The sequence below is a fragment of the Haliotis cracherodii genome, unplaced genomic scaffold, assembly GCF_022045235.1.
Source record: "Haliotis cracherodii isolate W230 unplaced genomic scaffold, xgHalCrac1.p SCAF_5, whole genome shotgun sequence".
NCBI lineage: Eukaryota > Metazoa > Mollusca > Gastropoda > Lepetellida > Haliotidae > Haliotis > Haliotis cracherodii.
Window position 1 is genome coordinate 44,534,552 of NW_027266308.1, and position 27,775 is coordinate 44,562,326.

Here is a 27,775-nt window from a genome sequence, read left to right on the forward strand (position 1 = left end):
GTAATAACACAACTATTCCATCTTTGATAACACGCAATTACTTATAATTCATCGAAATGTCTAATGTTAAAACATATGTTGTATTCTATATAATAGACTTGATTGATTGACTGAAGTGTTATATCTATTTGCTGACGTTATCAGCCATATTCCGTCAATACACCCATTGTAAACTCCACTTTTTCTTATTTAATTTTAATTTTTCAAAATTTTATTTTTTACGTTTTCATGGCAGCAAGTTGGACTTGGTTCTATAAGGGTGGTGTTCGTTTCCGGAGCGTAACTCAAACACTTAACTGGTGCCATTTGATATTAAGGAGTTTTAGAAATGTTTATTTTAGAATTTCGATTGCAGCTATTTTGACATGGGCTAAGAGAAATGTGGTGGACATCATTTGTCGGCTCCAGCTGCAAATAAGTACAGCTGCCGGGAGGATATGTCTTTCTGATGACTCTTGTTACACTTATATAAAAATTTAAGGACTGCCTGAATGTTTCATAATATTATTACTCTAGTTAATCTACCATGCTTGAATTGGCCTTCAGAAACTCATTCTTGTCATAAGAGTGAGTGAGTGAGTATTGTTTTACGCCACTTTTAGCAATATTCCAGCAATATCACAGCGGGGGACACCAGAAATGGGCTTCACACATTGTACCCATGTCGGGAATCGAACCCGGGTCTTCGGCGTGACGAGCGAACGCTTTAACCACTAGGCTACCCGACCGCCCCCTTGTCATAAGAGGCGACGGACGGGATCGGATGGTCAGGCTCGCTGACTTGGCTGATGCATGTCATCGTATCCCAATTGCGTAGATCGATGCTCATGATGGATCACTGTATTGTCTGGTCCAGACTCGATTATATACAGACCGCCGTTGTATACCTACCATAGACAGTTAGATCAAGTGACACTATCTTCGGCAAGGCTCGCTGATTGGTTGATGCATGTCATCGTGTCTCAGTTGCGTAGATCGATGCTCATATCGATATTGCTTTAATATTTTCAGGGGATGCTGTGAACTGAAGGAGGCTCAGTTGAAGTTCAATGTCTCAAAGATTATTGCATTATTATATTGTGTGCACTGATTGTATTAAATACATGTAATATACCTCATGTGCAGATCATGCGTGAGATACGTGTCATTTCTTGCTAATGAAAGTAAGTAAATGCTATTTATGTGAAAGAACAACCTGTGTTTGTTTGTTTGTTGTGTTTAACGCCGCACTCAGCAAAATTCCAGCTATATGACAGCAGTCTGTAAATAATCGAGCCTCAATCAGACTTCCAGTGATTGACATCATGAGCATCGATCTTGGGATACGATGACATGCATCAACCAAGTCGGCGAGTTTCACCTTGGGATACGATGACATGCATCAACCAAGTCGGCGAGGTCCACCCCCGATCCCGGTAGTCACCTCTCACGACAAGCACAGTCGCCTCTTACGACAAGCATGGGTTGCTGAAGACCAATTCTAACCCATATGTAATACATTGTATTCAGAATATTCGGCCGAAGGGTTCCGTAACACCCCCAGCCACATGTGTTTAAACAGAATCCTCAACCCCGACCTCAAAGCGTGCGTAGCTCTTCTCGTGTATCATAGTTCACATACACTTTCGACTACCGTACACACTAATTACAGCGCCATACGAAAGCTGCAGGTATGGCGGGGGGGGACAATAATAACTCGTCTCCATGTATCAACTGTTTACATGCACGTCAATGCTGTTTTTTTCAACCAAAACATTTACCCAATACAATCTAATTAGGCCCCGCAAATCTAACACAATCCCCTTCGAAATTCCAGGTTCCATCTTTGTATATTTTCTGTTTTGAAGTGGGATCCGATGCGACAAGATTCGCAGTGCCCATTTCCTCCAGTGGAATATTGACCGCAGTATTGACCGCATGCAGAGATTGGCCTTATTCTCAAGATGACGTGGATTTGAACAGATAAGTGCCAGTTCCAAAGATAGAACCGTGTGAACTTTGCTGGCGCTGTCGTTAGCGTGTGTAGTACGGTAACGCGAAGTACGGTAAACCGCCAGCAAGTGGATGGGCGGCTGAACGCTGACAGTTGTACAGGAGAGAGCAGCTGGGGCAGCAACTCGAACAGGATGGTCGTGCTCAAGGAATTGTTTTGCACTTCTCTCAGGCTGCAAACGACACTGTCTGGCAGCAGACGACACCTGAGGAAATACCCGAAGTATGCCAAGGTTTTGGTCAGTCAACGAGACATCACAACATCGACGACAACAACACCTTTCCCAGAGTTCGAAGGGGTGCCCAGCATTAAAACACATGACGATTTGTACAGATTCAGCTTGGAGAACCCCGATGTGTTTTGGGGGAAATTGGCTCGATCCAGGTTAAAATGGTTCCATGACTTCCATAAAGTGAAAGATTGTGACATGACAGACGGAAAAATACAATGGTTCGAAGGCGGCAAGCTCAATGCGTCGGGTAAGTTGCTTACAGAACGCGGCAGTTATATTGTTATTCTGGCAGAACTTCTGAGGCCCTGTTGGGGTTCGGTCATCTGTGAACACAAATAAAAGCAGATTATTTGAATTGAATTGTTTGAGCCTAGAGACTCTCTTTATTTTCAGAAACTGCTGTAATCTAGACTTGCCAACTATTAAGACTTCCATGGGGTTCATTGGGTTTTATTTGTTTCTAGGTCTGTATGACACACTAGTAGGTCAAGTATTGGACAAAGTCAGCAGTATTAAGATTGGGGTTAATAGTATTAACGTAATAACATTCTTGTGCGAGTATGCATGCATGAAGCATTTTGGGATTTGCTATGGAGATCTTGTGATTTTGTCCTATAGCAGTCATTGTTTTTGTTTTTATGTGACCTAAAAACTTTTTTGTTAAATATTGAGTCAGACGGATAGTGTGTCATTTTTCTATAGATAGCAGTGCATTTGTAAAGTATATATAGATTTATAAAAGGCAAATCAAATATCAAATATTTTAAAAAACATCTTGTGATGACTTTGGCAGCTACAACAAACACTCGGCTTTCCGGGGAAAGGTTGTATTCTCTCATTACATGTCAATACACTCAGTCAAATACAGTCGGCACCCATGTGGTCTGCTAGCACACAACACACACTCCTGGCGCTGTTACACGTGCGCACTCATTTATATAGAGACATCGTATGGATAAAGCGAGTGACTGGTTATATGATACTAAAACGCTACATTCCTCCCCCTTTAGTTAACAACTTGTTGTTTAAGCAATTAGTGAACAATGTTACTAACTCATCAGTCACTGAGAAAGAAATAGTGATCAACATAAAGTTCACTGTAGTATTCTTGAACACTGAAATTCACAAACTTAATGTTCATTCACTTGGTTTCTGAAATAAATGAATTGAGCATGCACCTTAAAGTTCAATATGAAAAAAACCAAAACACTTAACAATGAAATACAGTAGTTTACAGATTTAGTCTATCTGGAGCTCGACGCTCACGAGTCGATCTTCTCAACTCAACAGATGAGGACAGTTCTGGACTAGTGTCACATGTAGGTAACCTGATACGTGGAAATGGCGTGTCTGCGGGTGATACTGGTACAGAACTAGGCTCTGGGAGCTCTGGTGAGAAAGTGATGACAGACTTCGACACTTCACTTTCTTCCAACAATTCTGGGGATTCTGGTTTCACAGCATCGGGGTCCACATAACGCTTGATGAGGTGATCTACATGTCGCCTCGCAATTTTGTTATTTTCCAAGCTGACTCTGAAGGAGATAGGACCTGTACACTGGATTATCTCCCCTGGTAACCATTTAGGCTTACCAAGAAAGTTCCTGACGTAAACAAGATCACCGACAGCGAAGTCCCGTGACTTTGTATGTCTATTGTGGTAGTTTGATGCTTCTCTTGTTTATGTTGAACTTTAACACCGATGTCAGGGTGAAGCAAGTCAAGATGGGAACGTGGACGTCTTCCCAATAGTAACTGCGCTGGAGATGACCCTGTCGTAGTCTGCGGAGTGTTACGATACCTGAACAGGAATCTTGACACCCTGGTGTTGATGGAACCGCCGCTGAGCTTCTTAAATCCCTGTTTGAACGTCTGGACACTCCTCTCTGCCAGTCCATTGGACGTTGGATGGTAAGGGGATGTACAGATGTGTTGAATACCATTTCTCTTGATGAATATAGCAAATTCATCACTTTTGAAACATGTCCCATTATCAGACACTATTGTCTCAGGTAGACCATGAATGGAAAATGTTCTCCGAAGACACTCAAGAGTGGCACTCGTAGTTGCACTGTTGACAGGGAAAACATCCATCCACTTAGAGTGAGAGTCTACGATGATGAGGAACATTTGACCTTGTAAGGGACCTGCATAATCAATGTGCAGACGTGACCATGGTTTGGACGGCCAGTCCCACGGATGTAAGTTTGCTTCGCAGGGTGAAGAACGACTCTCCTGACATATGGAACAAGTCTTGACCTTGTTCTCCAGCTCTGAATCAATGCACGGCCACCATACAAGACCTCTGGCAATAGCTTTCATCCTCGCTATTCCAGGGTGAGCTTCATGCAACACATCTACACACTGTTTCCTACCCTGAGGTGGAACCACTACTCTGTTACACCAGAGCATCACACCATCCTGAACACTTCGCTCAGTTTTCTTCTGAATATATGGCTTTAGCTCTGTATCTGGCTTCAGGTTTTCTGGAAAACCACATTCCACTAACTTCTTCACTCTAGCTAACAAGGGATCCTTCCTTGTCCAAAACTGAATTTGTCGCACATTCACTGGGAATTCTATAACTTTGTATTGCTCAATTGATAGGGCTGGATACAAACAGTTAATGTTGCAGTATCTTTGAATGAACATCGTGATATCTCCAACGTTTGACAAACATACAAACAATCTGGGTTACTGGTAGTTTTAATCGTAATCACCCCCTCCCTACCCCTCCCTACCCCTCCCCCTATGACCGCCTCCGTGGTTTAGTGGTAGAGCGTCCGCCTGGAGAGCTGAAGGTCCGGGGTTCGATCCCCGGCCGCGTCATACCAAAAGACGTTAAAAGATGGTACTTGTTGTTACCCTGTCTAGCGCTCGGCATTAAGGGGCTAAAACAAGGACTGGTCGGCTGGGCCATAGTTTATATTCCGATAGCTAATATTCCTTACTATATTTGTACATTGCCCATTTCACTGGGGCTCCTTTTCAGTTTAAATGTCGCTGCTTGTTTCCATCAAATGTATATATTTTCAGATCTATGTGTTAAGTCAACATACACATGGCTTAAAATGTCCTAAAATTAGAGAGATGATTTATTCTCAGAAACTAACCATAAGACGCGCCTTTGCCTCGAAGTCAAAATGGCGGAACCTTTTCTTTCTAAATACCCCACTTATCACTGAACACAACGTTTATGAAATAATGAGTAAAGATCATAAGACACATATCCTTTCCTGTATAAACAACCCGTTCTATAGAGATCTTGTACAGTGTTGGTGGATGTTTGTAGAGGGACTGAACAAAAAATTTTCACTAAACAAAGACATTATGTCTCAATCAGTTTGGTTAAACGATAACATCCAGGTGGGGCACAAAACTATTTTCATGAGAAAATTGTATGACATGGGAATAAAATTTGTTAATGATTTCATCGATGACCAAGGGCAATTTTATACACACAGAGATTTTTGTAGGATTTATTCTACTGATGTTAACTTCTTAGATTATTTAAGCATCAGAGAATCGATTAAGAAATGCTGTCGGGAACATAATATTGTGAATATGAACAAAATTGCCCGTCCATTGATACCGTTTCAATTATCTCACCTGTTAAAAAATCGAAAAGGATCCCAATATCTCTATCAGATATTGATAACAAACCATAAGGATGGAAATCAACAATTCACGAAATGGGAACACAAATTTGGTCATGACATAGGTGAAAGACAACGTGCTAGCTATAACCTAATGCCTTTCAAATGCACCAATGCCACCAAATTCCAATGGTTTCAGTATCAAATCTTACATCACATTTTACCCACAAATTCACGTCTTTATAAAATGGGATTCGTGGATAGTGATTTGTGCAGTTACTGTTGTAAAGAGAAAGAGTCTGTGTTTCACTTATTTTGGGAATGCTCCTGTGTTCTCCCTCTTTGGAACGAATTGAAAGTCTGGCTTTCTTCGGACGCTTAGATAAATACAAATATATCTGAGGAAATAGTTTTCCTGGGTTACACCCAATGAAACAATTCTCCTCTCAACATAATGATAATTATATTAAAATATTACATATTTAATAAAAGAATACAACATAAAAAGCCAGATTTCAAAGACATCCAACGGGAGCTTTCCGACAATTACAACTTAACTAAATATGCAGCAACTTTGAATTCCAATGTTAACATGTTTAATAAGTTTTGGTCAAGCTGTCATTTACTATTTTAGAAAATGTAGTGACAAGTCTAATATGTATGCGCAACTTACCGTATATGACCGCGTATAAGCCAAATTTTGAGGACCAGAAAAAAGATTCTGTAGAAAGGGGTCGGCTTATCCACGGGATACACTTTCATGATAGTATTTTTCAGATCGTGATCTGTCAGAAACATCGCCTGAATGACGGTCTGATAAATTACAACTTCACGAAAGTTTGGAAGTTGCCACGACTAGAGCCATTATTGTTGTAAATTATCAATAAAGTTATTATTATACACCAATGTTGTCCTTATTAAAAAAATGTTATGCATGTTACTACTTCAAGTTAACACCTCGGCTTATTTACGGGGTCGGCTTATCCGCGGTCATATACGGTATGTAAAATGCAACAAAAATGATAAATTATAAAAAAAAAAAAAATACACATGGTGCAAGTTTAGTTTCCTAACATGACCCCTACAGGATAATATTTAGGTCCTTGTATGATCAAAGCAAGACCTTCATCAATGGAAGTCATAAAACAATCCTGACGATAATAATATACTAACCCAGTTAGAGGACTTGATTGTCTCATTGTGTTGAGAGATAATGGTTTCATGAAAGCGGTGTGTCAGTGAACAGGCACAGAGAGCATGTTAAGCCATATGCTTTGTTTGTTTGTTGTTTACGCCCCTCTCAGCAATATTCCAGCTACATGAGGGTGGTCTGTAAATAATCAAGTCTAGACCAGACAATCCAGTGATTGACATCATGAGCATTAATCCACACAATTGCCGTGTACTAAGCCATATGCAATACAATTCTCATTGAATCCTGATGAGGGAAACAAAGTTTTAATTATGTTTATATTTTTCCTTTCAAAAGTATATGTTACAAACTAAAAAAGGTGTTATAATTAATGAGTGACTGAAGATTTGTTACTTTATTCAGGGCTCCAGATAATATTTTGAGCATTGAGTGTTTATTCACATATTAGATTAGCACCTTTATGCATAATTCACAGCAGTAGACAAGAGTTCATGTATTTTGTATGCTTGTGCATTCAATCAGTAAATATACAGCAACAAAATATAGGTATGCAAATTAAATAGGATACATTTGGATAAACATCAGTTAATTTCAGCTCACTGATACTTATGTGAGATAAGCAAGTTACCTAAGGTGTGTTCCGATTGATTTCTCAGCGGGCTACATGGAAAATAATTGCCTGCACCCTAACCAATCAGAAGTTAGTATTTGTATGTACAGTTAGACAAAGGGTGTTGTTACACTGTTGGGATTTTGAAATCTTCATTTGTATTTGAAGACAAGCATTTCAAATTTAATTGGGAAATGGTGTTTTATTTTGTGTATTTTATGTAAATAAACAGTTTACCTGAAGCTCTGCTTTATACAACTGCACAAAATGCCTGATCATGGAAGGGGTTGCCTGGTAGAGAGAAGTGTCCTTGAAAGAAAATACATGCTATGGTATGCTGTTGTGATAATGTTATTCATGTCACACACCTTTCATTGTTCACTGGAGGAAGTATGTTTTACACTGTTTAGTACAGTGTCAGGTTTCATGTTACTGTTGCACAGTGTGACACATTTAGAAATGGTGCATGTTGTAGTGTCTGTATACATCATGTACAGTTGAGTCACATTTGTTTTTTTGTGGTTTTAATAACGCTGCACTCAGCAATATTCCAGCTATATGACGGCGGTCTGTAAAACTAATCGAGTCTGGACCAGACAATCCAGTGATTGACATCCTGAGCATCAATCCATGCAATTGAGATCGATGACATGAACCAACCAAGTCAGTGAGCCTGACCACCACCTCTTATGACAAGCATAGTCACCTTTTACGGCAAGCATGGGTTGCTGAAGACCTATTCTATCCCGGATCTTCATGGGTCATTGAGTCACAATTATAACAATTATGTAAGGTTTTTAATTAATGAATTTGAGTTATATCTTGCAAGACATTGGAATTATAAGACAGTGGATTAGGATTTAATATATTTAGATATATATTTGGTTTGAAATGATGATTTAGCGTTGGAACAATTTCTGTTTTAGTCATCATGGTGGTGTAAAAAAAAACCTTGTTGTTCTGATGTCTATTCTTCTTTTGATTTTTCAATTTATATTTTTAAGGTCAGCGGATCTGTAAACCACGCAAAAATGAATAATAATCCTAATAATCATAATGATAACAATGATTCTATGATAACTTTGCTAGATACAAGGGAACCTTGAAATATTTTTTTCCCAATCGGACATTTGCATTTTGGTCACGCCCACCTCATATCTGAGGTGCTGGATGTAGGAACAAAGAGAATAAAGGGTCACTTTCATAACATATATCGTGTACCCTTGCTATTGCACCCTTCAATACCTCGGTTATAGCGTGCAGCAACAATTGCCTCCAAAAGTTTACTTACATTTTTAATAAACTCAAGGTTTACACTGATGCGATGTTTTTCCCCCCTCTCAAAAAACATTATCAGCTGATCTCTGTTAGAAACACATGCAAGGCAAGATGTGTCATGTTGTGGAGTAGTGTTTGTGTGATATGTCAGTCATCTTCAGATTGATTGTTCTTAGTTTTTGGGGCTGATTTCAAGTGCTTAGTTAGAGTTCACTCAGGAATTAGGACGTTGCAAAGGAAGTATGACTTCAATCACGCTCTTATTTAAAAACACAATATGTTGCATGTTCTAAATCTAAAGAATGTGAGGCAGGAGGCATTTAATTTTTGGTAAATATTATTTACTTAAAATAACTGTTTTGTTTGATTGTAAATGGTGTATTTAATCAAGTACAGAAAAGGGGAACAGACACTCAGCACTTTCCTTTTTCTGTAGGTGTTTTGGAAAAATAATATGGAGAGAGAGTGGGTAGTGGATGACTATCTAGTAATTGAAAATAAAGTAATTGAATTTGTTATAACCTAAAAGGATTTTGTTTATTTCCACAAAAACAATAAATAAAATTTGTAACACTAGAGAAACCAAAAAATGCAAATATGTTGTACCTTACTTTATGAAGAAACCCAGCCCCATTCAGGGCTTTTCTAGATCACCAGGATTGAACATGTTGAAGGTCGAAGACAGCTGATGTATCAAGTCCAGCCAACTGTTGACCTGTAATTTCTCACCTCAACAGCTGGAGGGATAAACCTGAAACTTGGGATGTGTGACATTAAAACATGAGCTGTATTCATGGGATTAAAATCATGTTTTCTTTGGTTTAAAGAGTGGAAGGTATATTTCTCAGAAAGTTCAAGGCCTGTAACCATGATGAAACAGAAAATCTGACAATATGTATAGCACCACAATTGGTTAACTTTAATTTGTTTATAGGTTAGTTGAAGCATCACTACCAGTGGTCATATTCTAGACCTTTCAAAAATATTTCTGCTTAAAATGTTATTTCAGTTGACTTCTAATATGCTTTTGTTCCCTGGCTGCCCCTAATGTGTTGCATGTCACATGTCCATAAGATCACAATAGCGGATCACGTGCAGATCACCCAAGTTATCTCCTTTACCTGGATTTTCTTTCTGAAACCTGTTCCTGGTGTCGGATAGCTTGATATAAGGCTACAACATTAATAAAAAAAACGCCATGAATAACAGTGCACACACACAGACATAGACCCACACACACAGACATAGACCTACACACTGACTCTTGACAAGAAAGTAAATATGATTGTCAGGGTAGGCACACAAAATGTATTAATTAGGTAAACAGAGATACAACATTTTTCAAGGCCATAGTATATATTCCGATAGCTAATATTCCTTACTGTATTTGTACACCAATACAAGGTATCATTTGCCAAAGTACCATGAGTATACTAACAGTATGTCCTGTTTGTGCTGTACATTATGTTACATTGTTCAACTTTTCATGCATGGCACATATCCAGATCACAAGGAACAATGCACCATTAGCAGGCAGTTATATACACTGTATCAACATCACTCGGCATGTCTTCCAACACCAGACTATGCAGAGTTCATCTTGACCTGTAAATGGCAGCAAGTCTGCAGCAAATGTCAAAATTCACAAATTGGAATTACAAATTGCTCAGTTCATGTTATATAGTAATAACTAATGTTATGGCTTTGTAGGGCTCACCAGATATCTTTTTTATGGTCTCTGGGGTCATTGACTAAGTTCTGCAAAAAAAAAGATTTTCCCGCAAATTCTCTGCCAAGGGCATTTAGTTAGGAATCCTGGATAAATTCCTGCTATATTGAAAGCAAACAAGGAGTAACTTGGCCACTTTCCTGCATATAGTGTGTACTCACTGACGGATCCAGATGGGTTGGGTTGCAGAAGCCCCACCCCTCTTTTGACACCTTGTGCATGTGAAGTAGTGTTTTTCATCATATGTTGTTGTTCCATCGTTTTCAAAATCTTTGATCCACCTCTAGAAAAGTATGAAACACTCACATGGTTGAATAATTACAGCTGCATACAACTACTTTTTCCATTTTTTTGGCAAACTAGATTGTTGATGAACTTACCATGAACAGACTGTGAATATCAGAATATATGCACTGTTGTGAATAAGCAAGCATGTTGACAGTAGATAAGGGAGCAAAGGCCAACACAGACATAGCCCACACACGTTGGAATTTGACCTCAGTATTTTATTATTTTGTAGCCTTCCCTCTTGATAAGCATTCAAATAATAACGGCTAGTTGAAACTGTGTCAGTGTTTTTGAACATGTTATAAAGTGTAAGGGCATGTTCAGATGGGAATATTTATGCACCAACAAACTGATAAGAGCATTATGTCATAAAAATGTTTGGAAAAAAATATATTCCAGTCTTGGGTAAAGCCTGCTATTAAAATTATCCATAGTATTTGTCCAACTTATGTATTTGTGCAGTTTTTTTTCCAACTTCTTTCATTTTCCATACATAATATATTTGAATTATATAATCTCGGGGCTCCCTGCATTTTCAGAAATGTTGTGGATCTTGATAAACTGTTAGTGTAAAAGTTGTTGATGGATGAATTTGTTATGTATGCAAGATGGCCTCGGAATAGGAGTATATGAAGTCAATATCTGTCCATCTGTCTGGCTGAGTCCCAATTTACTACCCGGGTACCTGACACCCTATTACTCTGCCCTACCCAGACACCCGCTATAGGTCTCAAGAGTTGGGTACAAAATGTCCGAAGGGGAATTAATTTACTGCAACCCTGGCAGAAACTATTTAGATACATGTATAAAACGATCAGATCACGTATACTCTGCAGTTGACAGATGCTTTATCCTTACTTGAACATATAAAAGTCAGAACGCATGCCTGCATAGTGAGAAAGAAATGTGAACATTAGCTATACTTGTACTGTAACCATTGAGTTTTATCGTTAATGTCACTAAAAAGTATGTAACATGACTAACCACGGGTCTGGGTAACCTTGTGGGTACCCGGGTCCTACTCAGAACCCACCGTACCCGAGTACCCGAGTTACCTGTCCCAGCCCTACTCTCCATGCATCTGTCTGTCTGTCTGTCTGTCTGTCTGTCCATCTGTTTGTCCATCTGTTTGTCCAAGTATGCTCTATATGTGATGAGTTCACTGAAGGCCATCTGTGGCAGGAGGCATCAACAGCATGAGGTTCAGTGTAAATTTACACTTGTACAAAACAATTCATGTGTAAAGTATTTTGGATAACTTTATTCTGCTAAAAGTACTATAAAATTCCTGGTCCTACAATCTATTGGCCCATGTAAGATTAAGATTATTGTTCCAAGATGTGCTGATTGTTTTAAGCCCTCAAAGATGATGATGACAACCAACATGCGTATTTGACAATCTGGGCCAAGACAGTTTCCGGACATATCATAACAGGACCAAAAGATATAATTTAACACTTAGTGCGCATGCATGCACGCACGAGTTCACACACAATCACACACACACGCACGAACGCACGCACGCACGCACGCACACACACACACACACACACACACACACCTCTTAGACAAAGAAATTGAAAAGAACTTAGACCTATATTCAGAGCTCCAGATAAGCTTTCGGTGTTGTTGGTATTTTACCCATGCGTTTTAAAATCATTGGGTATCAGTAATTCTATCTGGGTATTCAAATTTCTGTTACCCACTACTTTTTACACATGTGGGTATTTAAATTAAATATTTAAAAACACTATTCATCTAGTCCCTGCAAACTGGTGTCGTGTGGGTTCGAGAGCTTTATAGGACTCAAAAATACCACGATACTTCCACAAGAAAGTGTGATGGCAAATGATCATGATGTAACTGTCATCGTGGAGTTTGGCAAGGTTGACGGAATGCCCGTTTATAATTTCAAAATAAGTTGCTGATTTGCTAATCTAATACGCAGGGTTACTTCACAATATTTTGATGATACGCACAAGTTTTATTTTTGTAGCGTATCTGTCATGTTCGTTGCGTATTTGATGCACTTGGATTTTATTTTACAGTATATTTCTGCATTTTTATGCGTATTTCACGCAGATACGCAGCTTATCTGGAGCTCTGACGCAAATGTTTTATTTTTGTAGTGTATGTGTAATGTTCATTGCGTATTTGATACGCTTGGATTTTATTTTACTGCATATTTCTGCATTTTTGATGCATATTTTACGCAGATACGCAGCTTACCTGGAGCTCTGAACAATACAAAATTTTCGTGTGAAGACACAAATAAGTTAGGAAATATTTTGAGTTGTGTGTATGAAGAGGCCTTATAACTTAAGGCCACATGGTTTAATGGAATGGTTTTGGGGAATCTTTTGTGCGTCTGAATATTTCATATTCTTTTTGGTATGTTAATATTGATTTTTTTGACTATGTAAAATACCAGTTATTGTTTTCTTGTAACTGTTCCAACAAGAATAGACTCAACAGGTAAATAAAGAATGTGTTATTAACATTATCTGTACAAAATTAAAATATGGGTGAACATAATATTTGTTTTTGTTACAACAAAAGACATCTTTAGGTTTATGATCCTTCCATAGAGAGATCACACAATAAAACTTGAAAATATGGTACAAAAGTGTAACTGATTATTGGTCAGCTGTTAATTATCAGCCTAAGTGACGCAAATGTTTTATTTTTGTAGTGTATCTGTAATGTTCATTGCGTATTTGATACGCTTGGATTTTATTTTACTGCATATTTCTGATGCGTATTTTACGCAGATACGCAGCTTACCTGGAGCTTTGTATATTATCAATGAAAAGAAAGAGACAAATTGTCTAAATTACAACTGCACATTACCCACCATACAGGGTTTTACCTGGACCGCACAAACTAGGGGTCAGTGGAGACCCCCAATAATTAATTTCAGTGGTCCTTACAGGAAATATGAGAGTCCTGCAAAGTAATGAAATGGTGTACTGTACTGTAACATCTGATAATTATTTTAGTTACAGGACTTTTAGATTTCTTGTCAAGAGTTTTGTACAGTGAATATAATTGTGCATTCCTTCAAGATGCAATATATTTATTACAAAGGGCATATCTAAACACCTTGGTGAGCATGCTTTGTCAAACCTAAAAAAATACATTTCTGTACCTCATTCTTCCGTACTGATCAAATCTTTGCCATGTGCATACTTATACTATTGTACATGAGATAAATAGAAGGTGTATTAACATATGTGCGATTGTAGGTAACCTCCATTTTTGACACTAATGACATCTATTGCAGGACTTGAGTGAATCACTGCAAACCTACGATTAATGTCCAAGTTTTTTTATGGTAATGTAGCAGGGTATGTTAGAAATGTTGTTCATGATTCTTTCAGTGAACTGTGTGGACCGCCACCTGGAGACCCGGCAGAACCAGGTGGCACTCATCTGGGAGAAGGACGAGCCAGGCACACAGGAGACGGTCACATATGGGTAAGACACCATTTCATATTACAAGGGGAATGTTCTGTTTGCTGAATATGAAAGATCTCGTGAAAAAGTAAATATGTCTTGTGAAGATATTGGTAAAACTGTCTCCTCCTTTCACAGAAATATTTTTTTTCTAACCATGGTAATAGAAATCCCAGCCTCCGCTAAAAATATTTAATTGATGTCTCTAACTTGGTCGTGAAATCTAGCTCTCTGATTGCCCATTCACCATCTTTTAAAAACCGATTCAAGTTGGCTTGTGGTGTACATGCCTGTAAAACCCTGTATAACATCCCTTGACACATGGGTTCATGATAAAGATATTGATCAACCTTGTACATCCAGATAACGCCATGTCCATCACATTTCCTCTGAAGTTTCTAACTGGGAATCTGGTGGCTGGATTGTGAATCTTAGTTAACCCGTGAAGGTCTGGGGTAGAATAGGTCTTCAGCAACCCATGCTTGCCGTAAAAGGTGACTATGCTTGTCGTAAAAGGCGACTAACGGGACCGGGTGGTCAGGCTCGCTGACTTGGTTGATGCATGTCATCGATCCCAATTGCGTGGATCGATGCTCATGATATTAATCACTGGATTGTCTGGTCCAGACTCGATTATTTACAGACCGCCATCATATAGCTGGAATATTGCTGAGTGCGGCGTAAAACAACAAACCAACCAACGAGAATCCTGGTTCGACTTGATTGTGTTTCTAGTTTTGTCCTCCAATGCCCTTGTTCTTGGGTTTCATCAAAGTGGTAAACATCCTATCTCACTACAGGCTTTCTTAACAAAAACAGTCTGGCATGCCATTATATAACTCCCTCACTCACTCACTCATTCATCTCTGGGTTTGCCTCGTCAATGTTCGGTAACAAACCCTTTCATGCATTGTCTTGTCCCCATTATCTTATTCTTCTCATAAAAGTGAGTGAGTGCGTTGGGTTTAAAGCAGCTTTGAACATTATTCCAGTTATACCACAGCGTTTCACCTCGATATAGTGGGAGGAAAGCCCGAAGTGATGCAGACTTTGGTGAAACCACAAGCACCGGTATGGTGCTGACTTCTCACAACTGAAGCATCTTAAAATAAAGATGCTGTTGCATTAAAAAGTTGGATAGTAGGAGTCATGGCTGCTTACTTTGCAGTGAGCTATCTGTCATGGTGAACCAGATGGCCAACATGCTACGCCACAGTGGAGTGGACCGCGGTGACCGAGTGGCCATCTATCTGCCCAAGTCCCCCGTAGCAGTGACGGCCATGTTGGCCTGTGCCCGGATTGGTGCAGTGCACAGTGTAGTGTTTGCAGGCTTCAGCGCAGAGGCCCTGGCAGGAAGAATCCAAGATGGTAGGTGTTTGGGTATTGTTATACAGCAGTAAATAATTCTTTTAAAATTTACTGCTATAGTTGTCTCATAGTCACAAGTAACAAGGATAATTTACCTCAAGATGTATTATAGAGGAACTAGGCTAAGTCAGTTCTTTTAATGATGGTGGGATAGACCAAATGACCCAGGCTTCAATTCCCCACACTGTTACAATGTGTGAAGCCCATTTCTGATGTCCCTCATCGCGATATTGCAGGAATATCTCTAAATGCGGCATAAAACACAATTCACTCGCTTGAATCAGTTTTAACAATACCAATCTACATCACCAGCGAATGCTGAAACTGTGATTACTGCCGACCAGGGACTTCGAGGAGGGAAAATCATCGGGCTCAAGAAAACCGTGGATGCTGCCGTCCAGAAGTGTCCGAGCGTCAAACGTGTGTTCGTGTATCAGCGCACAGGGGCTGATGTCCCCATGGGCAAACTGGACATTCCCCTTGAGAAGGTTAGGCTAAATTCTTTGTATTCCACATGGTTTTGTAAAAAGCATTTCAAATTAGAGACTATTGGCATGATAGGGTGTGACTAACAAGCTAAAGTTGATAATGAACCCATTGTCAAGATAAAGAAATCCTAAATCTTTAATGTTCAGATATCATTCAGAAATTGAATATAGGAAACATATGAGATTGTTATTCCACCTGTCAAACAATATTTTCCTCAATCACTGTATAATTATTGTTGATAAGATGTAAGACAAAGGCACCAGGTCAACTTCAGTGATTAATTCTGTTTTGATACACTGTAGGCATTAAGCGGTGAGTCAAAGTCTTGCAAAGCGTCCGAGATGGGAAGCGAGGACCCCCTGTTCATGTTGTACACATCTGGCAGCACTGGAAAACCCAAAGGCTTATCTCACTCAACTGCAGGCTACCTCCTCTACACCAATGTTACCTTCAAGGTAGGCCACACCTCTGTGCTAATGTTACCTTCAAGGTAAGCCAGACCTCTGTGCTAATGTTACCTTCAAGGTAAGCCACACCTCTGTGCTAATGTTACCGTCAAGGTAAACCACACCTCTGTGCTAGTGTTACCTTCAAGGTAAGCCACACCTCGACACTAATGTTTTCTTCAAGGTAAGGCACACCTCTTTGCTAATGTTACCTTCAAGGTAAGCCAGACCTCTGTGCTAATGTTACCTTCAAGGTAAGCCATACCTCTGTGCTAATATTACCGTCAAGGTAAACCACACCGCTGCGCTAATGTTACCTTCAAGGTAAGCGATGCCTCTGTACTAATGTTAACTTCAAGGTAAGCCACACCTCTGTGCTAATTTTAAGTTCAAGGTAAGCGATGCCTCCAAACTAATGTTACCTTCACGTAAGCAATACGTCTATGCTAATGTTGCATTGAAAGTGATATCTGCTAATTGCTGTTGTGTCTTCCCAGCATGTCTTTGACTACCAGGACGGTGAAGTGTTTGGCTGCGTTGCGGACATAGGGTGGATCACAGGACACAGCTATGTGGTGTATGGACCTCTCTCTAACGGGGCAACAACCCTGCTGTTTGAGAGCACACCCATATACCCTAACCCAGGTAGGGGAGTTTGCAATGGACATTTCTCAAATAATTGTAGTGTTTGTTTATGTAGGGTATTTAATGATGTGTTTTAACTTTATTAAATGATCTTTCGGTTTGAAAATCTTAAAACGAGAAAATGAATTAAATATATATTTTTTATAATTTCCTTCTATTTTCTTAAGCCTATGAGAACTAAGGAGCATACATGAGAACATTTGTGAACATTGTAATGACAAATTTTGTGTCTTTTTCAAATTTTCATTTTGGCCCACTGCATAACCATAGATCCAGGAAGTGTCTTGACCCTGCCTTGTGAAAATAATATACATCTATAAAGAATCTTTTAGTGTTTTATAAGTATCTGTACTTGCGAGTCCATTGATGCCTAGGTCGGTACTGGGAGATGGTGGAGAGATTAAAGCTGAACCACATCTATCTGGCACCCACTGCACTACGACTGCTGCTCAAGTCGGGAGACTCCTGGGTGACCAAGTATGACCGATCTTCACTGCGAAAACTAGGGTGTGGTGAGTGCGTTGTCACATAGTCAACTTCCTACCTGATACCTGACCTTTACATGCCTGCTGTTGGACAGCATATGTTACTTTAGACCTGCTTTAAAGTGGATGCTTGTTCTCACAATGTAGAATACCAGTTATCCCACTTTGTGAGGCCAGTTTGTGAGGCCCAGCACTAGGGCTGGGACGGGTAACTCGGGTACTCGGGTTGGGTGGGTCCTAAGTAGGACCCGGGTACCCACAGTACTACCCGGATCCGTGGTTAATCACGTGACATATTGTTTAAGGACAAAAACTTACAAGAACTCAGTGGTTACACTACAAGTCGCTAATGTTCCCATTTCTTACTCAGCCCTACCCAGCACCCCATTCCACAAAGCGAATGTAGCGCTATGACAGATGTAAGCCTATGTTAAAGTATGGGAGTTATGGGTATTGTGTTCGCTTTGTGGCATAGGATCTTGTTGGCCTGTTTGTGTAAGGAGTACAAACTGATGTGCAGAGTTGTGTCCCTTAGTGTGGTTTTGAATCCTTGATTCAACCTGATTATGACCCTTGGTTTGTTAGCACCATACACGTGGCTTTCTACCATATTAAGTTGACAGCTGATGTGGCTGACACACTGTTCAAATGGTGTTAAAGGGCAAGTTCACACGGAAATGAACCTTTTTTTCTTGTACTTTTTCCACATTAAAAGTGTTAACATAGAAGTGTCATAGACAAAAATATAAAAACATCATATTTAATTAACATATTTTTTGCACTAAAACGATTTATATTTTTCACATTTACCAAGTGTTCTATTTCCATAACAAAAACACCATGGCTTATGTCCCTTGCAATATGACGTCATTGGTGCCAATTGATAAACATTATGACGTCATCATGCTTTGTTAGAGCCGCTTCACGTGGTGTAGGTATAGTTTTGTGATTCTAGCACCTCAGATGCCAGCCAGAATTGTGTTATGCTGAGTCACCACTGCGCCGGAGTGTGTCGTAGACCATGTTGTTTTACCGCAAACTGGTCCTTGATATCTTTTGCTTTGAGAATAGACAGGGACCCAGTTGAATTGGCACCAATTACGTCATAATCTAAGGGGGATAACTCAGGCCTATTTCGCTCGTAAAACGAAGGCCTCATAACGGCATATCCCTTTCACACTATTGTGAGCTTCCTACTTTCACTGTGACAAAAATGAGTTTATATTTTCAAACACAGATACTAACTAATTCTAAAATTCCGTTTTGTTTAGAAAAAGAAAGAAAGTGATTTTTGCGTGTACACTTCCCCTTTAAAGGACATTCTCTTATTCACTGTTGAAGAAACGCTTCTGAAGTAAAACCAGAGTCACTCACAGTTATTTTCAGCTTCAACAAGTTCAAAGTACATTTAGAACAACTTAGGTGATACCATAAATATCAATATTTGTAGCAGTGAGTGATATGTCTTTTCAGAAAATTTGTACTTTTGAAATGCTTATAGTTTTGGTTTGTTGTTAATTCAAGAACAAATTAGTGTGTTATCCATCATTGTTGGGAAGTAGTATGTGCTAGTTTTGCACTCAGTAATATTCCAGCTATCAGATGGTGGTCTGTAAATAATCGGGTCTGGACTAGAAAATCCAATGATTGACATCATGAGCATCAATCTACCAACGATTGATGACATGCATCAACCAGTTCAGTGAGCCTGACCACCCAATCCCATTAGTCGCCTCTCACGACAAGAATGGTTTGCTGAAGACCAATTCGAAACCAGATCCTCACGGGTTGAAATGCTTATGAAATACTTGCATGATGATCATCAATTATATAGAAAGAACTTGCTACCCTGACAGTCTTCATGTTGTTCCCAGTTGGCGAGCCACTCAACCACGAGGCCTGGCAGTGGTACTACTCCATAGTGGGAGAGAAGAGATGTGATATCATTGACACCTGGTGGCAGACAGGTTGGTGCTTAAAGGGAGACTACTCTCTCACACTTAGGCTGATAATTATCAGCTGACCAATAATCAGTTACACTTTTGTACCATATTTTCTAGTTTGATTGTGCGATCTCCGTATGGAAGGATCATAAACCTAAAGATGTCTTTTGTTGTAAAAAAAACAAATATTATTATGTTCACCCATATTTTAATATTGTACAGATAATGTTAATAACACATTTTTTATTTACCTGTTGACTCTATTCTTGTTGGAACAGTTACAAGAAAACAATAACTGGTATTTTACATAGTAAAAAAAATCAATATTAACATACCAAAAAGAATATGAAATATTCAGACGCACAAAAGATTCCCCAAAACCATTCCATTAAACCATGTGGCCTTAAGTTATAAGGCCTCTTCATACACACAACTCAAAATATTTCCTAACTTATTTGTGTCTTCACACGAAAATTTTGTATTGTTCAGAGCTCCAGATAAGCTGCGTATCTGCGTAAAATACGCATAAAAAATGCCTAAATACGCAGTAAAATAAAATCCAAGTGTATCAAATACGCAATGAACATTACAGATACACTACAAAAATAAAACTTGTGCGTATCATCAAAATATTGTGAAGTAACCCTGCGTATTCGATTAGCAAATCAGCAACTTATTTTGAAATTATAAACGGGCATTCTGTCAACCTTGCCATACCATAAAGCTCTCGAACACACACGACACCTGTTTGCAGGGACTAGATGAATAGTGTTTTTAAATATTTAACTTAAATACCCACATGTGTAAAAACTAGTGGGTAACAGAAATTTGAATACCCAGATAGAAATATTGATACCAAATGATTTTAAAATGCATGGGTAAAATACCCACAACACCAAAAGCTTATCTGGAGCTCTGATTGTTGTTACTTAGTTCCTGTTTGCTTGTCTCATATGACGACGCCATTTTGTAGCAGACGTAAGAAAAATCATGGGATATCAACGTAGTATCTGATTAGTATCTGAGACCAACAGGGGGCACGGGTGCCCCAGTCATCTAAGGTGCCGCAATTCGCTGTGTAGAGTTGCATCCCTTAGGCACACCAGAAACCCATGATTGTGGGCTCGAATCCGGGTTCACCCCGATTATGTTTCTAGGTTTGTCAGCACCATAACCGTGCTCTTGGGTTTCACCGATTTGGTAAACATCTGAGACCTGCATCACTTTGGGCTTTCCTCCCACTGACACACCGTGATATAACTTGCATACTGTTAAGAATGACTCACACAACTCACTCACTCACTCTAAGACCAACATGTTGACAACCATTCACACATAAAAATTAAGGTTCAGAACACAAACATGTTGGTAAAAATATTTATGAGAATAGAGATCAATTCTATTTCTCACCAACAGTTAATCAAACTTCATCAACTAGTTCGCACACTGTTTTAACAGTGTTCACACACACAAACTTCTGTTTGTAAACAAAGCACCAAACTTAAGGTTGTTGTGTGAAGCCACCTTTTGACTGAAGTTCCTGTAAAAGTCCTGTAACTTGATATCTTGTTATCCTCTACCATACAGAGACTGGGGGCATCAGTCTGGCTCCCAGACCATCAGCTCCTGGTGCTGAAATCAAACCTGCCATGCCAATGAGACCATTTTTCGGCATTGAACCTGTTCTCATGGACAACAAGGTATTAAATTGTGGTCAAGTTGTAACCATTTCTTGGATGTATTCATTTCACTGAGGTATGGCTCAAATGTTTCTTACTCATTATCTGTACCTTGATACAGGTTATGTATTTTGTTGTGTTGTTTAGCTCACCTGACTTTCAGCCAGGTGAGCTTATGCTGTGGACTGTCCAGCTGTCATGAACATCTCCCCCTCAGAAAGCACTGGACTGATGAAGCTTAAACTTGGATGACGAACCAATTTGTTCAAGGGGTTGAAATCCAATTTACAGTATGCCATGTTTAAAAACATATTTATGGTCGTTGCACTTTGACCACACTGAAAGCTGAAACTTTTTTTCTGTTCAATATGTAATATTATTTGGTACATGTGTATTTAGGAATGAGGCTCAACAGATCTGTTCTGTTATTTTTTTTACCTGGTTTTGACCTTTGCACTTTGACCTTCCTCCTAAATTCTCTCAAACTGCATATCTGTGCACTATAAGCAGCATCTCTTCTGACACCACTTGACCAATGAATCTGAAAGTTTACATGCTTATTTCCACTTGAGGGCTCGAATTAGCAATATAAATGCAACCTTATATTTATGTCAACCTTTGTCTGACTAATCCTTACTTGTCCACTCAAAATACATCTTTGAACAAACTCCATACCTCTAAAGTTTTTTACCATACTACATCACTAAATCCCATTTAATTGATCATGCAAGTCAAATCAAGTTCCTTGAATCGAGTCCTGACTTGTGCTGACTCCTGATTTTGTTCTGATTTTGTTCCAATTTTGTTCAAATCTGATTTCAAATATGGCCGCCTCAGCAGCCATATGACGTGACAATATTATACTGGTAACATGACACCGAAAGTTGTGATGCTTCAATGTGATGATGTGAATTGTTAAGAGCTGAATTTTAATGCTACATTGAATTATGAGTTTATATGAGAGTCCACGAATCCAACAGAATGTCCTTTCTTCTGGTATAGGGTCAGGAGTTGACAGGGAATGATGTCACAGGGGCCCTGTGCATCAAGAGGCCGTGGCCCGGAATGACCCGCACCATCTATGGTGACCACGACCGATACCAAGACACATACTTCAAGCCCTACCCTGGTCAGTATCAGTTATCTATGTCAGTAGACATCAATGCACTGTATATGTAGGTAGAGCTTAAGTGTAATTTAGATGTAAGTGGAACTAAAGTATGTATTGGAATTAGAATAAACTCAGTATACATGATCACTAAAGTGGTGTCTCAATCGCATCAACTTTTGGGTGACCTCCATTTATGCTCAAGGTCAATAGGGGTAAAATTTCAGGAAATTTCAGATTAATTCATGCAACCTTTTTCGATCGGATAAGATGAACTCAGAGTAACAAAGTCAACTCCTATCATATGTCATGAATATGTCAAATGTCAAGGTCATTCAATCATGAAATTACTTGTAAATATTTCCTTTCAGAAAGTTTGTTAGTATGGTATGGAGACGTAATATTTGTAACACAACCATAGTTTGCAGCAAGTAATGTACAGACATGTGATTTCATGACTTGAAGGTCAAGGTCACTCCATGGCAAGTAGCTGTCCGAACACAGCATCTTCAGCATATAGGATTGGAATTTAACGAAACTTTATGTACATGTTCTTGTAACTTGGTTATTAAAGAGGCATAGAAATTTCTGTTTCCAAGTTGTAGTACATTAGGCATGTGTTTTCCTAAACCAGAAGTCATGTTTTGAAACAGGAAGTGCTTATTACTTTGTTATCAAGAAATCTAGAGGCATAGGACATTCTATTTTCAAGTTGTACTGCATTGGGCATGTGTTTTCCTCAACAGAATCAAGGTTGTTAATTGGAAGTGCTCATAACTTTCTTATTAAGGTAGCTAGAGGCACAGGCTCTTTCTGTTTCAAATATGTACTGTATAGGTCGTGTGTGAAGTCGTCAGAATAGGTCTTCAGCAACCCATGCTTGCCGTAAAAGGCGATTATGCTTGTTGTAAGAGACGACTAACAGGATCGAATGGTCGGGCTCGCAGAATTGGTTGTTGCATGTCATTGTATCTTAGTTGCCTAGATTGATGCTCATGATGTCAATCACTGGATTGTCTGGTCCAGACTTGATTATTTACAGACTGCTGTCATATAGCTGGAATATTGCTGACTGCGGTGTTAAACAACAAACAAACCAACTGTTGTCTAATGTGGTGAAGTTAAAATGGTTCATGATTCATGTTTCCGATGGGAAAGTTTGGGGGCATTCAGGAAATGGTGAGAATAGGGCTGCCTCTGTATTTACATGTAATACAAACACCTTTCTAGCTTACCCTGTTGTGACCATTGACACACAAGTCACAGACTAAATATGTATTGTTTGGTCTTCTTTAACACATGTTTGTTTGATTGGGCAGGGCTGTACTTTTCGGGTGATGGTGCACACAGGACTGATGAGGGGTACTACCAGATTACAGGCAGGATGGACGATGTCTTGAATGTCACTGGCCACAGACTGGGCACAGCAGAGATTGAAGATATTATTGTGAGAATATAATTATACTGAACAACAAAAGTTCCTGTGAGATTTAATGCAAACTTATATTTTTTACAAAATCAGAAACAATTTCGGTTTGCAACAGATAAAAGACTCCTATCAGTGTTCAAATATATACTAAAATATTGGTGTCACAGGAACTTTTGTTGTTGAGTATATAATATATATGAGATATTAGGACATAATAATATTATATATGAGATATTAGAATATAATGATAACATATGAGATATTAGAATATTATAATAATTATGAGATATTAGAATATTATGATATATATATGAGATATTAGGACATAATAATACTATATATGAGATATTAGAATATTATAATAATATGTATGAGATATTACAAATGATCAAACTGAAGTTTTTTACTACTGTACAATAAATAAACAAATTATTACAATTATTGATTTATTGCAGTTCGAGAAAACAGTATGTTGTGATTTGTTTTCCAGACAGAGCACCCTGACATCGCAGAAGCTGCAGTGGTTGGCTTCCCACATGAAATCAAGGGAGAAGGTAGGCAGTACCGAAGTCAGGGTTCAGTTCCACAAAGTGAAATTATCTCTACTTTCTACTTATCTCTACAAAGTGAAATTATCTCTACTTTGTCTAGGACGATAGTCAGCCTGTGTTATAGAATGGGACTTACAACAGTCGTAGCCCTAAGATGGCATTGTGGACAGGGACCCAGAGCCATGATGCAATGCAGAGATTACATGTGGAGTTAAATCTCATTAAAATCAGATCTTAGTTTTCGCTGCCGCTAAACAAAGATCTGAGGACATCCCATTACGGGTCACGACCTTTCGCAAACTCTGACAAACCAATAGATTTACTGACAAGAAGTCGACATTAGCTTTCTCATGCTTTACGGCACTAATTTCAAATTAGCGACTACGCTTCGAAACATAGTTTGACAAATTCTCGCTTAAAAATTTGAAACCTGAACAAAAGAACATTCTCGAATGGCTAAAATATGGTCTGGATTGTATAGATTCAGTCGTTTAGCCCCTAACTATTGTTCGGAATACCCTGTTTTAAAGTTTTTGAGGCTGCATGATTAGAAATCACATTCTGGTAAGCGACGATTGGTCGGATGAAAGGTCGTTTTGACGTGACCCCTATTGGAATGTCCTCAGATCTTTGTTTAGCGGTAGCGAGAACTAAGATCTGATTTTAAGGACATTGATCTTTTACTCCATATCAATAACCAGTGTTGTGAAGACCTGAACCCTCCAGAAGACGTTACGTTGGGTGAACTTTCTGATCAGCCAATGAGCAGGGATAAACCTGGGCATTCAGACACTATTTTCTAGATGACAACTGCTTGTTAAATAGCTCATAGTGACATGCTCCAATTTAAAGATTCAGTAGGCTAAGGTTAAGACAAGCTCAAAAGGACCACCAAGTTCGTTTTAGCTGTAGTTAACAACCAATGTTTTGACTGTAGTTTCGTTATAAGCACATATAAGGCATACATAATAGCAGATGGATGGGACCAAAAAACAGTTCATTGTATCCACCAGTTTGTTATAAGCTTGTTTATTATAAATGTTATTTACTGTACATAATAATTTTTCCTCTTCTTGCCACACCTAAATTCAAAAGCACACATCAATCTCAATTGAAATCAGATCTTTTCCTCCGATACAATACCTCTCTGCATGAAGATCTGGCAACACCTCAAAAGGAGGTTGTTTCACGTGAACTCTGAGCCAACTTTGACCACCCACTAAATGAAGCATGTGTTGATTCTTGAGCCAATCAGATGTCAGTTTTCTAAAACAATTTGGCTTCTTTTTCTTCACCATCTCAATTCAGAAATTTGGATGCAATAAAAGAAAACGTCCAGAGGAAACAAATATTCCTGCAATGGTACTCCCTGTTGGGTGGATACCATGGAACTGGGAAAAGACGGGGTATAGATAGTCCATAACAATATACTGTATTCGATGTTATAAGCGCCCACGGCGATATTTGCTGATTTATTGGCTGGTGAACAACCCAATTAGCACCCCTTCCGATTGATCAATGTACACAAGACTTATTTATTCGCGTATAATACACACTCGTGTGTTATATGCACCCTTAATAATGGGCAATTAAATTCTGGGAAAAAATCTGTCGTACATAAACATTTGAGTGTGTCAGCATAAACCATGAAATTTATCTTTCAACTCACCAACCCTTTCAACTCATCTTTTATTTTTCACCAAAATAATATTCTTATAAGAGCCCCTATTTCTAATTTTGAGAGCGCCCAGGGCGCTTATTACGTCGAATACGGTAAGCAGATAGTCTTTGGTATGTGCATTCAGAAAAGGTTGTTTTCGGGATACAGAAATATACCATGCTGGTCTGAATGCTACACTCATTTGTACCCAGAATTTAGAAGCCTCGATGCTGATTGGTTGATTAAAAGGTTCACATGACGTGATCTATGGAGGTGTCATCAGGTCATCACATAGAGAGGTGTCGTATCGGACGAAATGACCTCATTTTCATGAGTTTGGACGTACCATAACATTTTTCTAGTGCCCTTTGGTACATTACATTTCTATCACTGCTTCCCTGTCTCATGTAAGATGTCTATGTGTACTGGTACATCGATTGTCACAAGTCTCCAGACTGACTAGATTCCATGTCGCACCCTGTATTTTGCGTGTGTGCAGGTGTATATGCCTATGTGACGCTGAAGGATGACGTGAAGATGTCCAAGAAGGAGATCTGTGAGCAGCTCAAGGTCATTGTGAAGACCAACATTGCGGCTTATGCTGTGCCAGATGTAATACTGGTCAGTTGCTTTACTACTTCCACATGAGGCTACAATAGAATAGGTCTTCAGCAACCCATGCTTGCCGTAAAAGACGATTATGCTTGTTGTAAGAGACGACTCACAGGATCGGATGGTTGGGCTCGCTGACTTGGTTGTTGCATGTCATTGTATCTTAATTGCGTAGATTGATGCTCATGATGTCAATCACTGGATTGCCTTGTCCGACTTGATTTTTTACAAACTGCTGTCATATAGCTGGAATATTGCTGAGTGCGGAGTTAAACAACAAACAAACAAACCAACCAACTATTTGTACTATATCTATTTGACAACAGAATGATAGGGAGAGACTTCATACATTGTGGTTGATGGTATCCTGTGAAAATGCAAGGGACCCTACTAAACGTGTGTTGATTTTTTCTCCTAATAATTAAAGATTATATATGGATTAGAACAGATTCTCCATTGGATTATATTTTGACTGCTATTAAGAAAGGTTAAAGTCACCAAATGCTTCTTGGAAGTCACATTGGCCAGTTACTGCTACCGGTACTTGAAAAATGAAAAAAGAAGGATTTTTAATTGATATAGGAAGAAGTAACTCATACTAACAACACAGTTAGCTTGATAATTGTCAAAGCTTAATTACAGGTAACACCAAGCTTGCCAAGAACTCGATCAGGTAAGATAATGCGACGCATATTAAGAAAAATTGCTGCAGACAAGCTGGATGAACTTGGAGACGTGTCAACCCTGGCTGAGCCCGATGTTGTTGATACCATCATCGAGATCCACAACCAACTCACAACCTCAGGGAACTAATCCAGAGAAGTGCTCCATTGATTGTGAGTTCACTGATCATGGAATACCATAGCCTTGATACTGGAGGCAAGAGATCTGACATTTAGAAACCATGTTGAATAGGGTTGGTGGGATGGAGAGAATAAGAGGAGGGTTAAATATAAAAAAAAACATAAACATTAAAACAACATATCTTCATAGTGTCATTAAAAACAGTGGACGGGGATTTTGTT

The 27,775-nt window shown here is 39.0% G+C and overlaps 1 protein-coding gene and 1 long non-coding RNA gene across 4 annotated transcripts; one reads left to right on the forward strand and one right to left on the reverse strand.

The window, feature by feature from the left end:
- Positions 1-826: 826 nt before the first annotated feature.
- On the reverse strand, positions 827-11,036 carry LOC139443420 (uncharacterized). Of its 3 annotated transcripts, XR_011651729.1 has the most exons (5): positions 10,972-11,036; positions 10,753-10,874; positions 9,984-10,035; positions 9,469-9,613; positions 827-2,548 (listed from the first exon to the last, which is right to left on the reverse strand). It is a non-coding gene; the product is annotated as an uncharacterized lncRNA (long non-coding RNA). The 3 variants fall into 3 exon arrangements; XR_011651728.1 differs by having other exon boundaries at positions 10,753-11,009; XR_011651727.1 differs by lacking the exons at positions 10,753-10,874; positions 10,972-11,036 and adding an exon at positions 10,301-10,741.
- LOC139443419 (acetyl-coenzyme A synthetase 2-like, mitochondrial) lies at positions 2,067-27,768 on the forward strand. The gene is made up of 14 exons (XM_071224410.1): positions 2,067-2,472; positions 14,260-14,356; positions 15,504-15,703; positions 16,016-16,191; positions 16,495-16,647; positions 17,136-17,283; positions 17,658-17,795; positions 19,643-19,735; positions 21,299-21,411; positions 22,393-22,519; positions 23,818-23,945; positions 24,418-24,481; positions 26,638-26,759; positions 27,393-27,768. Exons 1-14 carry the CDS (start codon positions 2,127-2,129, stop codon positions 27,561-27,563), a joined length of 2,076 nt encoding a protein of 691 aa, XP_071080511.1. The 5' UTR covers positions 2,067-2,126; the 3' UTR covers positions 27,564-27,768.
- Positions 27,769-27,775: the final 7 nt, after the last annotated feature.